The sequence below is a fragment of the Nyctereutes procyonoides genome, unplaced genomic scaffold (assembly GCF_905146905.1).
Source record: "Nyctereutes procyonoides isolate TBG_1078 unplaced genomic scaffold, NYPRO_anot_genome, whole genome shotgun sequence".
NCBI classification, from domain to species: domain Eukaryota; kingdom Metazoa; phylum Chordata; class Mammalia; order Carnivora; family Canidae; genus Nyctereutes; species Nyctereutes procyonoides.
In genome coordinates, this window is record NW_026575134.1 from 6,043,695 (window position 1) to 6,055,991 (window position 12,297).

General features: G+C 38.5%; 1 protein-coding gene across 1 annotated transcript in view; it reads left to right on the forward strand.

Moving 5' to 3' along the window:
• LANCL2 (LanC like glutathione S-transferase 2) overlaps nt 1–12,297 on the forward strand; it is a 49,450-nt gene that overhangs the window by 22,483 nt on the left and 14,670 nt on the right. Inside the window, exons 3-5 of the mRNA XM_055301266.1 lie at nt 9,406–9,613; nt 10,445–10,592; nt 11,901–12,047. Of these exons, the coding sequence (XP_055157241.1) occupies nt 9,406–9,613; nt 10,445–10,592; nt 11,901–12,047 (503 nt within the window). The remainder of the gene's footprint in view (nt 1–9,405; nt 9,614–10,444; nt 10,593–11,900; nt 12,048–12,297) is intronic.

The following is a 12,297-nucleotide window of genomic DNA, read 5'->3' on the forward strand; positions in this document are numbered from 1 at the left end:
TGTTACGCTTAACTGCCAGTGCTCAAAACTCAAGTTACACAGGTCTTACCACTTCACAGACTCCATTAGGAAACCTGACCACGGGGACCCCTGGGTGGCGCAGCAGTTTGGCGCCTGCCTTTGGCCCAGGGCGCGATCCTGGAGACCCAGGATCGAATCCCACATCAGGCTCCCGGTGCATGGAGCCTGCTTCTCCCTCTGCGTATGTCTCTGCCTCTCTCTCTCTCGCTGTGTGCCTATCATAAAAAAAAAAAAAAAAAAAAAAAAAAAAAAAAAAAAAAAAAAAAAAAAAAAGGAAACCTGACCACAAGCTGCTGGGGACACTTGGCCTTTGAATCCCTCCAGCTGACCACAAGCATTTCTAGCATTATTCTCCTTACCCACATGATACTCCACCCCATAGTTGCGTGTGCCTCTGAGAGCAATGAGTGCGAGTCTTTGTGGGCAGTTACTGAGAATAAGTAGAAAGCCAGCTCAACCCTGTAGAACTGGAAGACAGCATACAAACTTGAGCATTCAGCGCTCTTTAGCGAGAGCAAACAGGAGACTCCGCACATAGCCTGGCTTTATGGAATTACGAGAAGGCGTACAGTTCTAAGAATTCACCCCTAAGAGGGAACAAGAAGTTCGGAGTAGGCATATTTGTAGGGAAGCTGTGATAAAGCCTCAGAATCCTTAGCAGGGCTGACAGCAGGCATTTTCCCCCCCAAAGTTACTTCATCAAGAAGAAATAACAAATATATACATGCACCCAGAGTAATTAGGCAAGAAAAAGAAAGCCATCCAAATCAGAAAGAAAAAGTGAAATTTTTCTGTTTGCAGGGTAACATGATCTTATATAAGAGAACACCCTAAAGATCCTAACAAAAAGTTGTTAGAAGTGATGAACAAATTTGGTACAAAATTAATATGCAAAAATCAGTTGTGTTTCTGTAGACTAAGAATAAACTGGAGAAAGAAACTAAAAAAAAAATTCCATTTATAATAGCATCAAAGAAAAATCTTTAGGAATAAATTTATATTTATTATTTTTTTTTAGGAATAAATTTAATCAATGAGGTGGAAGACCTCACTGAAAAGGCATTTGACAAAGTACGACATCCTTTCTTGATTAAAACCCTTCACAGTATAGGGATAGAGGGAACATATCTCCATATCATAAAAGCCATGTACAAAAAGCCCACAGCAAATATCATTGTCAATGGGGAAAAACTGAGAGCTTTTCCCCTAAGCAGAAACACAGCAGGGATGTCCACTTTCACCACTGTTGTCCAACATAGTAGTAGAAGTCCTAGCCTCAGCAATCAGACAATAAAAAGAAATAAAAGGCATCCGAATTGGCAAAGAGGTCAAATTCTCACTTTTTGCAGATGACGTGATACTCTATGTGGAATACCCAAAAGACTCGACCTCAAAATTGATAGAATTCATGCAGCAATTAAGCAAAGCGGCAGGATATCAAATCAATGCAAAGAAATCAGTTTCATTTCTATACACTAACAATGAGACAGAAGAAAGAGAAATTAAGGAATCAGTCCCATTTGCAATTGCACCCCAAACCATAAGATACCTAGGAATAATCTAACCAAAGAGGCAAAAGATCTATACTCAGAAAACTGTAGAATACTCCTGAAGGAAATTGAGGAGGACACAAAGAAATGGAAAAGCGTTCCATGCTTATGGATTGGAAGAACAAATATTGTTAAAATGTCTGTGCTACCTAGAGCAATCTTTATGTTCAGTGCAATCCCTATCAAAATTCCATCCACTTATTTCACAAAGTTGGAAAAAATAATCCTAAAATTTGTATGGAACCAGAAAGGATCCTGAATAGCCAAAGGAATGTTAAAAAAGAAAACCAAAACTGGTAGCATCACAATTCCAGACTTCAAGCTCTATTACAAAGCTGTAATCACCAAGACAGTATACTACTGGCACAAAAACAGACACACAGATTAATGGAACAGAAGAGAGAACCCAGAAATGGACCCTCAATGCCATGTTCCACGAATCTTCGACAAAGCAGGAAAGAATATTCAATGGAAGAAGTCTCTTTAGCAAATGGCGTTGGGAAAATTGAACAGCCACATGCAGAAGAATGAAGCTGGACCATTTCCTCACAGCATACACAAAAATAGACTCAAAATGGATGAAAGATCTAAATATGAGATAGGAATTCATCAAAATCCTAGAGGAGAACACAGGAGGCAACCTCTTCGACCTCACTCTCAGCAGCTTCTTGCTGGACATGTCTCCAAAGGCAAGGGAAACAAAGGCAAAAATGAAACATTGGGACTTCATCAAGAGAAAAAGCTTTTCCACAGCAAAGGAAAGTTAACAAAACCAAAAGGCAGCCTATAGGATGGGAGAAAATATTTGCAAATGACACATCAGATAAAGGGCTAGTATCCAGAATCTATAAAGAACCTATCAAATTCAACACCCAAAAAACAAATAATCCAGTTAAGAAATGGACAGAAGACATGAACAGATATTTCTCCAAAGAAGTCATACAAATCGTCAGCAGACACATGAAAAGATGCTCAACATCACTTGGCATCAGGGAAATATAAGTCTAAACCACATGGGACACCACCTCACAGCAGTCAGAATGACTAAAATTAACAAGTCAGGTAACAACAGATGTTGGCAAGGATGTGGAGAAAGGGGAACCCTATGCATTCTTGGTGGGAATGCAAGCTGGTTCAGCCACTCTGGAGAACAGTTTGGAGATTCCTCAAGAAGTTGAATATAGGGCTACCCTATAACCCAGCAATTGCACTACTGGATATTTACCCCAAAGATACAAATACAGTGATCAGAAGGGCACCTGTACTCCTCTGTTTATAGCAGCAGTGTCCACAGCAGCCAAACCATAGAAAGAGCCCAGATGTCCATCGACAGATGAATAGATAAAGAAGATGAAGATGTGGTATATATTATATATATATAATATTCACAATGGACTACTACCAGCCATTAAACAAGAGAAGAAATCAATCAATCAATCAATCAATCATCTTGCCATTTGCAATGACATGGATGGACCTAGAGGATATTATGTTAAGTGAAAATTCAATCAGAGAAAGACAATTATCATATGGATCTCACTCTTATGTGGAATTTAAGAAACAAAACAGAGGATCGTAGGGGAAGAGAAGAAAAAATGAAACAAGACAAAATCAGAGAAACCATAAGATTCTTAATCATAGGAAACAAACTGAGGGTCGCTGGAGGGGAGAGGGGTGAGGGGGACAGGGTAACTGGGTGATGGGCATTAAGGAGGGCATGTGATATAATTAGCATTAGGTATTATATAAGACAGAATCATTGACCTCTACCTCTGAAACCAATAATACATAATATGTTAATGAACTGAATTCAAATAAAAATGTTTTAAAATTATGATATTTTTCACAGAAATCGAAAAAAATTCCTAAAGTTTGCATGAAACTACAAAAGAACCAGAGTAGAATAGCAGTCTTGAGAAAGAACAAAGCTGGAGACATCACAATTCTGATTTCAGAATATATAGTAAAGGTATAGTAATCAAAACAATATGGTAGTGGGATGAAAACAGAAAAATAGTTGAAATGGGACAGAATAGAGAGCCCAGAAATAAATCCATGCATAAATGGTTAATAATCCTTGACAAAGGCAATAGAACACACAGTGGGGAAAAAGTCATCTCTTCACCAAATCATTTTGGGAAAATTGGAGAGTTACATGCAAAAGAATAAAACTGGACCCCTATCCTACACCACTCTCAAAAATTAACTCAAAATGGATCAGAGACTTGAAATGTAACATCTGAAACAACGAAACTCCTAAAAGAATACATAGAGGTAAAGCTCCTTGACCTGGGTTTTGGCAATGATTATTTGTATATGACACCAAAAGCATAGGCAACAAAAGAAAAAGTAGTCAAGGGGAGACTACATCAGACTAAAAAGTTCTGAACAGCAAGAAAGCAGTTAACAAAAAAGGTAGGAAAAAACAAAACAAACAAACAAAAAAAACAAAAAAGGTAGCTCATAGAATGGGAGAAAATACTTGCAAAACATATTTATGCTAAAGGGTCAGTATCCAAAATATATGAGAAATATCCAACAACGTGAGTGGATATTTTCCCAAAGAAGGTAAAACATATTTGCAAAACATTTATGCTCAAAGGTCAGTATCCAAAATATGTAAGAAATATCCAACAACCCAATTGGATATTTTCCCAAAGAAGGCATACATATGGCTAACACATACATGAAAAGATATTCAACATCACTAACTAATCAAGAAATGCAAATCAAGACCGTAATGAGATATCACCTTAATCCTTTTAGGGTGGTTTTTATTTTTATTTTTTAAGATTTTATTTATCTATTCATGAGAAACACAGAGATGTGTGAGAGAGAGGCAGAGACACAGGCAGAGGGAGAAGCAGGCTCCATGCAGGGAGCCCGATGTGGGACTCGATCCCAGGACTCCAGGATCACGCCTCAGGCCGAAGGCATGGGCTAAACCGCTGAGCTACCCAGGGATCCCCTAGGGTGGTTTTTATCAAAAATAGAAGAGATGGCCAATGTTGGCAAGGATGCAGAGAAAGGGGAACCCTAGTACACTCTTGGTGGAAATGTAAACGTAAAAAGTTTAAAATAGAACTACCAGATGATACAGCAATTCCACTTCTGGGTTTTTTCCAAAGAAGTAAAACTTAACTTACAAAGATATATGCACCCCTATGTTCATTGCAGCATTATTCACAATAGCCAAGATATGGAAACAACCTTAATATTCAATGATGGTTGAATGAATAAAGAAGTTGTGGTATTTTTATATATTTCTGTCTATGTTAACATGAATAATAAACAAAATCCTGTCATTGGTGACAACAAAAATGGGTCTAGAGGACATTATGCTATGTGCAATAAACCAGACTATGATCTCACAAAAATATGAATTCTAAAAACAAAAACAAAATTGAACTCATAGAAACAGAGTTGAATCATGGTTACCAGGAGTTGTGGAGTGGGAAAAATGGGAGAGATAGAGTACAAGCCTTCAGTTACAAGATATACCAGTTCTTTAGATCTAATGTACAGCATTGTGACTATAGTTCATAATACTGTATTGTATACTTAAAATTTGCTAAGAGAGTAGATCTTTTTTTTCTTAAGATTTTATTTATTGGGGATCCCTGGGTGGCGCAGCGGTTTGGCGCCTGCCTTTGGCCCAGGGCGCGATCCTGGGATCCGGGATCGAGTCCCACGTCGGGCTCCCGGTGCATGGAGCCTGCTTCTCCCTCTGTCTATGTCTCTGCCTCTCTCTCTGTGTGACTATCATAAATAAATAAAAATTTAAAAAAAATTAAAAAAACAAAAAAAAAAGATTTTATTTATTCATGAGAGAGAGAGAGAGGCAGAGACACAGACAGAGGGAGAAGCAGGCTCCATGCACAGAGCCTGACGTGGGACTCAACCCCGGAAGTCCAGGATCACACCCTGGGCTGAAGATGGCGCTAAACCGGTGAACTGCCCTAAGAGAGTAGATCTTAGGTGGTCGCATCACACACATTTAAAAAATGATATGTGAAGTAATAGACGTGTCAGCCTGATTATGGTAATGTTTTCATGAATAAGTCTATCAAATCGCCCTTTTGTACACATGTATCTACAATTTTGTCAATTATACCTCAGTAAAACTAGGGGAAAACAAACAATAAACTAATTAAAAGAGACAATTTCTTTAAAAGAACAGAAAATGCTCGTGCCACTTTTTTTTGTGGGACTACATCAAAATAAAAAACTTTTACAGGCAAAGGAAACAGCAAAACTAAAAGACAATGTACTGAGTGGGAGATATTTGCAAACAACTTACTTGTAAAGGAATAGAATTTATCAAGAACTTATGCAACTCAACACCAAATAAATTATCCGATTAAAAATGGGTGGAAGACATGAAGAGACATCCACAGCAGACATCCAGATGGCCAACAGACCCATGTAAAAATGCTCAACATCACTCGGCATCAGGGAAATACAAATCAGAACCACAATGAGATACCACCTCCCAGCAGTCAGAATGGCTAAAATAACTCAGGGAACAACAGATGTTAGCAAGGATGTGGAGAAAGGGGAATCTTCTTACACTGTTGATGGGAATGCAAACTGTTGCAGCCACTCTGGAAAACAGTATGGAGGATCCTCCATACTCAAAAAGTTAAAAATAGAGCTATCCTATGATCCAGCCATTGTACTACTAGGTATTTACCCAAACGATACAAAAATACAGATTTGAAGGAGTACGCACCCCCCAATGTTGGTAGCAGCACTATATCAACAATAGCCAAACTATGGAAAGAGCCCAAATGTCCATTGACTGATGAATAAAGATGATGTGTCCAGAAGGGAAGTGGGTGGGGGAGGGTAGGTGAAACAGATGATAGAGATTAAGGAGTGCACTTGTGATGAGCACTGAGTAATGTATAAAATTGTTGACTCACTGTTTTGTATACCTGAAACAAATATAACACTGTACCTTAGCTATACTGAATTAAAAAAATTTTTAATAATAATTGACAACAGGAACTCTCAGTGTTACTTTTTTTCTTTGCTACTTTTAAATTGTTTCAGGCAGGGATGCCTTGGTGGCTTAGTGGTTGAGTGGTTGCCTTTGGCTCAGGGAATGATTCCGGGGTCCTGGGATTTGGTCCTGCACCAGGCTCCCCACAGGGAGCCTGTTTCTCCCTCTCTCTATGTCTCTGATTCTCTCTCTCTGTGTCTCTTGTGAATAAATAAAATCTTTAAGAAAATAAAAAAATAAACTGTTTCAGAGGTTAGGAAAATAAGGAATAGTTCCTGTTACTTTTATGAAGCAAGGATGATAGTGGTACCAAAACTGACAAAGATTTACTTAAAAAAAAAAAATCAAAGCTCAGTTTCACTTATCAATTATTCATTCGATAGTTATAGTGCTATTTTGACTTATAGAAATAGGTTTATATATTTTAGATAATCATACTGAAGTATTTAAAGGTGAAATGTTAGGATGAGTTTTTATAAAAATATTTTGCTGGGGCAGCCCCAGTGGCCCAATGGTTTAGCGCCGCCTTCAGCCCAGGGCCTGATCCTAAAGACCCAAGATCGAGTCCTCCGTCAGACTCCCTGCATGGAGCCTGCTTCTCCCTCTGCCTGTGTCTCTGCCTCTCTTTGTGTGTGTCTCTCATGAATAAATAAAATCTTTCAAAAAAATATTTTGCCTATCATTTGCTTTAAAATACTTGAGCATTGGAGCATCTTGCTGGCTCAGTTCTAAGAGCATGTGACTCTTGATCTCAGGATTGAGAATTCGAGCCCCATGTTGAGTGTGGAGATTACTTATAAACAAATTAATTAAAAAAAAAAAAAAGACCTGACTGTAACATTAAAAAAATAAATAGGGCGCCTGAATGGTTCAGTCAGTAAGTGTCCAACTCTTGTTTTTGGCTCAGGTCATAGTCTCGGGGTTGTGAGATCAAGCCCCACATTGGGCCCTGTGCTGGATGTGGAGCCTGCTTAATATTCCTTATCTTCCCCTCTGCCTTTGCTCCCTCTATAAAATTAATGTGGTAATTAAAATATCTAAGATTTGATACATACATAACGATAGGTTTTAAGGTTCATAGGCTGCCCACATCATCATTCTATTTTTTAGGGATTTCTGAGTCAATCATGAAGTACTTATTTGTAAACCTTTTATAATGACTACATTTGAAATTTGTAGGTATTTAACTTACTTTTTTTAAACTTTTAAATTTTTATTTACTTATTTGAGAGAGCAGGAGCAAGGAGGAGAAGCAGAGTGAAAGCAGGCTTCCCACAGGGTGCATGACCCTGGGATCATGACCTAGGCTGAAGGCAGCTGCTTAACCAACTGAGCCACCTAGGCACCCCTGACTTGCTTTCTATATGTATATAATTTGAATTTTTTGAATACAAAAACAAATACAAGAGCCCATAGTAATTCATATGGAAGGATACTTTTCCAAGGCTTACAAATGCGTACTTTTATATCTGTCTGACTTAACAACTTCCAGGAAATGGATAATGCAAAAAGGACTTTCCAAATGTATGGAGAGAGATAGAGATGTTAAGCATCTGAAAGGGAAAGAGGATACCCTGAAATGGAGAATTAATGAAAAAAGAAGCTACCTATTTAGAGAAATTTAAAAAGCAAAATGTGTAGCAGAACACAGACTTGTTCACCAGTTGTACAACATGCTATGTTGTACATGTGAAACTAATGTTGTGTGCCAATTATACTCAAATGAAACAAAACAAAATAAAAAGCAAAATGAAAAATAATAGAAGTGAGAGTAGGATATTAGACAACATAATATTAGAGAATCCCAGTTCAAACATGAATAAACGTTCTGTTTGCGCTTCTCACCATCATAACATTTCCTTCAATACTTTATATTTTATTAAGTTTATATTTATACAGATGGATTTTTTACGTAACCATCATAGTAACTGGAGTCCAGGAATAATAGGCTTCTTTCAGAATCCATATAGGTCATCCTCTGTAGATTTTTGGAAAAAGATCTCTCTGGTTCACTTAGGTGTCCAGATTTGTTCTTCAAAATAGGAAGGTTGCGGGGTGCCTAGATGGCTCAGTCAGTTAAGCCTCCGGCGCTTGGTTTCAGCTCAGGTCATGATCTTAGGGTCTTGAGATCAAGCCCTCTGTCGGGCTCACACTCAGCTCGGAGTCTTCAGAGTCTTTTCTCTCCCTAAATAAAAAATAAATAAAATCTTTGAGATAGGAAGGTTGCATAGGTGATAAACTGCCTTGTGTGTTTGTTATCCTGCTCTGCCTCATATGGCATTTCCATAGGCAGTGAGTTGACTCACTGGTTGGTTGGTCATTTGGATAGGTTAGTCACTAAAAAAAATTGAAAAATTGTGAGAAATATATAAAAATTAGAAAGAGGGTGTAAAACTTAGAAAGTAATTATTTAACTTGGATAAGATAGGAGGAAATGATTATATGAGAAGTAAAAGGAAAAGGATCCAAGTTAGTTTACAATCCAGAGAAGGAATAAAATCTTGAACTGAATGTACAGAAAATGGGAATGCGTGGGAAGTGTTAAGTTTTACCTTGTCTAGGAAGTACTGAGTCACTGTATCAGAGCCGTTGGCAAGGTGATGGATTTAATTTAAATGGTTTAAGCTTTTTCTACCCTGAGGGGTTTTTTTTTCTTTTTCTTTTTTTTCCTTCTGTTTTTAAAAGTTGTACCATACGTAATTTATTTGATGGTGCTCCTTCAGAAACATAGGGTTTAGGTTAAGTTTTTCATAGGATCATAAAATAATGCCCTGAAAGTGAAAAAGAAAGGTAATAATGCTTTTGTTTGGGGGTGGGGGAATTTTGCAGGCATAGCTCTTTTGTACCTACAGTTGTACCGGGTTACATGCGACCAGACTTACCTGCTCCGATCCCTGGATTACGTGAAGAGAACACTTCGGAATCTGAACGGCCGCAGGGTCACTTTCCTCTGTGGAGATGCTGGACCCCTTGCTGTAGGAGCTGTGGTATATCATAAACTCAAAAGCGATTGCGAGTCCCAGGAATGCATCACAAAGTGAGTTTTTAAAACTGGAAGTATTTTGTCTAAATTCTCTATTCAAGGTCTTATGTAGAAAGACATTGAAAAAGGAACTTATTTTTTAATTCATCTGCTGTTGCAAACAGGTTTTTCTGAGAAGTGAAGAGGTTTGTATATTAACCTTAAACATAATGATAAGATCATATGCCTCCCTTTCTATCCAAGCTTGTGTCGGCCTTAATTTTGGAACAAATAAACATGATGTTACTCTAATCTTTTCCCTAAGTAACTTTTGGTTGCCTTCGTCACGTGAAAATTAGCTCATATGCTTTAGATTCAGTACCATAACCAAGTTATTTTTAGGCTCTATTGTTTTAGAACAATTAGAAAGTATAAAATTTGTATTGCACCCATTGGTTTACATTCTTTTTTTAAGGGGTAGAAATCAGGGCCTACTCCCTTGGTTTGGCGGAGTATCTGGCACATGCTGCTCAGTTGATGTTGCCTGGAAGACAGAGCGACTCGAGCTATTTCCCAAGTATTTACTACATTTTAGTACTGTTTTCTTTTAAATTTTAATTCACTTCCTTCTAATTCTGGGTTTCAAAATTGAATATCATCTCTTACATGCTTTAGACTGATATAAAGATAGATATTTTGAACAGTAGGGTGTATTATTAATGTGACATCTGAGAAAGAAACTAGTGTCATAGGTTTTTGTTGTTTGGGTTTTGTTTGTATTTCTTGAAGTCAGTTCTAAATTAAAAACAAATAACAGGTAATTTCTAAAGTGTTAGGTTACCAACAGCTTTAGGAAGAGGTGTTTCAGACATTCTCTGGGAAAACAGAATTTTTCTTGTTGGGTAGACTTTTACAGCTCCAGAGAACCATCGTGTGCCGCGATTCAGACCTTCCCGATGAGCTGCTTTATGGACGGGCAGGTTATCTGTATGCCTTACTCTACCTGAACACGGAGATTGGTCCAGGCACGGTGTGTGAGTCAGCTATTAAAGAGGTACTGTGGGGCTGCCGCCAACTGTGGGGCCATCCCTATCATTCCAACCCGTTTGTTAGCACAGAGCTATGTTAGTGGCTGGACTCTGCATCTAGGTGGGAACGAGTGATTTCTTAAGGTAGCTCATAAAATCAATAAATAGCTCCCTTTTTTTTTTTCCTTTCTAGGAATGTTCTTTAAAAATCTGTCCTCAAAAAAAATAGAACAAAATAATAAAAAATAAAAATCTGTCCTCTCAGCCTGTTAATTCACCCGTTTTAACTAGAACCAAACAACAGCAGCTTCAAAAAGATTGAATATTTAGTTCTCTTTCATAAAGTATCTGAATTGGTAGGCTGTCCCAGTGAATATGCCTAAGGATCTGGGTTCTTCTCTCGTTCTCTCCCATATCCTAGGGGCATGCCCTTATCTGCAAGACTAAAGCTAATTGAGCACCTTTCCGCTCAAGACTGGGGGGGACATAGAGGATAAGCACCTTCTTTTTTTAAGGCTGTGATCCAGAAGTTAGTTGTCTGCTTCGCTTCTGCTCACATCCTATTTCCAGAACTTAGTCAAAGTACTGTGTCTGTTTGTAGCGAAGAAGCCCGATGCCCAGCTAGAACTTGGAGCGTGGTTACCGAAGTATGAAGAGAGAAAGGATAGGAGGAAACAATTTGTGTCTTTGCTACATAGTCATTACAGATATGATATTCTTTTGATTTAACTAAAATCCGCTTTCCTCGATAGACCTCATTTCATTAGCCTTTCATAAATAAGGCCAGTTCCTCCAGCCTCTCCTAGAAGATGTACGACCAGTCTTGGAGGAAGCGTTGCAGTGACAAGGCAACTCTGTCTGATTTTTATAAGGAAGTTTTTCTATATTCCAGTAAACTGTTCATACAAAAAACTTTTTTTAAAAAATTTTATTTATTTATGATAGTCACAGAGAGAGAGAGAGAGAGAGAGAGAGAGAGGGAGGCAGAGACACAGGCAGAGGGAGAAGCAGGCTCCATGTACCGGGAGCCCGACGTGGGATTCGATCCCGAGTCTCCAGGATCGCACCCTGGGCCAAAGGCAGGCGCCGAACTGCTGCGCCACCCAGGGATCCCATACAAAAAACTTTTAATTTGACTTCCTAATTTCTTTTTCTACTCCGAGATTGTCTTCTGATTTCTCTCTGCCTTTATTTACTAGTTTGTAAACTAACAGTAACAGTGGTGGCTACTGGCTGCTTTAAGGATTTTTAAATTAGGTAATCTATATAGAATTGTTAGTATTAGATGAAAGCAGGATGGTGTCCAGATTGACACGGTCTCATTATCTCCATAGGTGGTCTGTGCTATTATTGAATCAGGCAAGACTCTGTCAAGGGAAGAAAGGAAGGCCGAGCGCTGTCCGCTGCTGTATCAGTGGCACAGGAAGCAGTATGTAGGAGCAGCCCATGGCATGGCTGGAATCTACTACATGTTAATGCAGGTAAGTACAAATGCTCTGAAATACTAATACAGTGACTGCAGCATGAAGTGTTTGACCAAATAGGAAATGGGGACTGAAATTTTAGTATAAGTCAAGCAGGCTGGAATAAACTAAGGATCCTACATCGAATCATAGATGCTTATTAGCTCTGCTTCATGAACCCCAAGCAGGGAGGTGCTCAGAGCACATTTCACACGCAGCTTTGTACTGGGTTAGGTGTCTGTTGCCTACATTTTTCTTTGTCCATGTT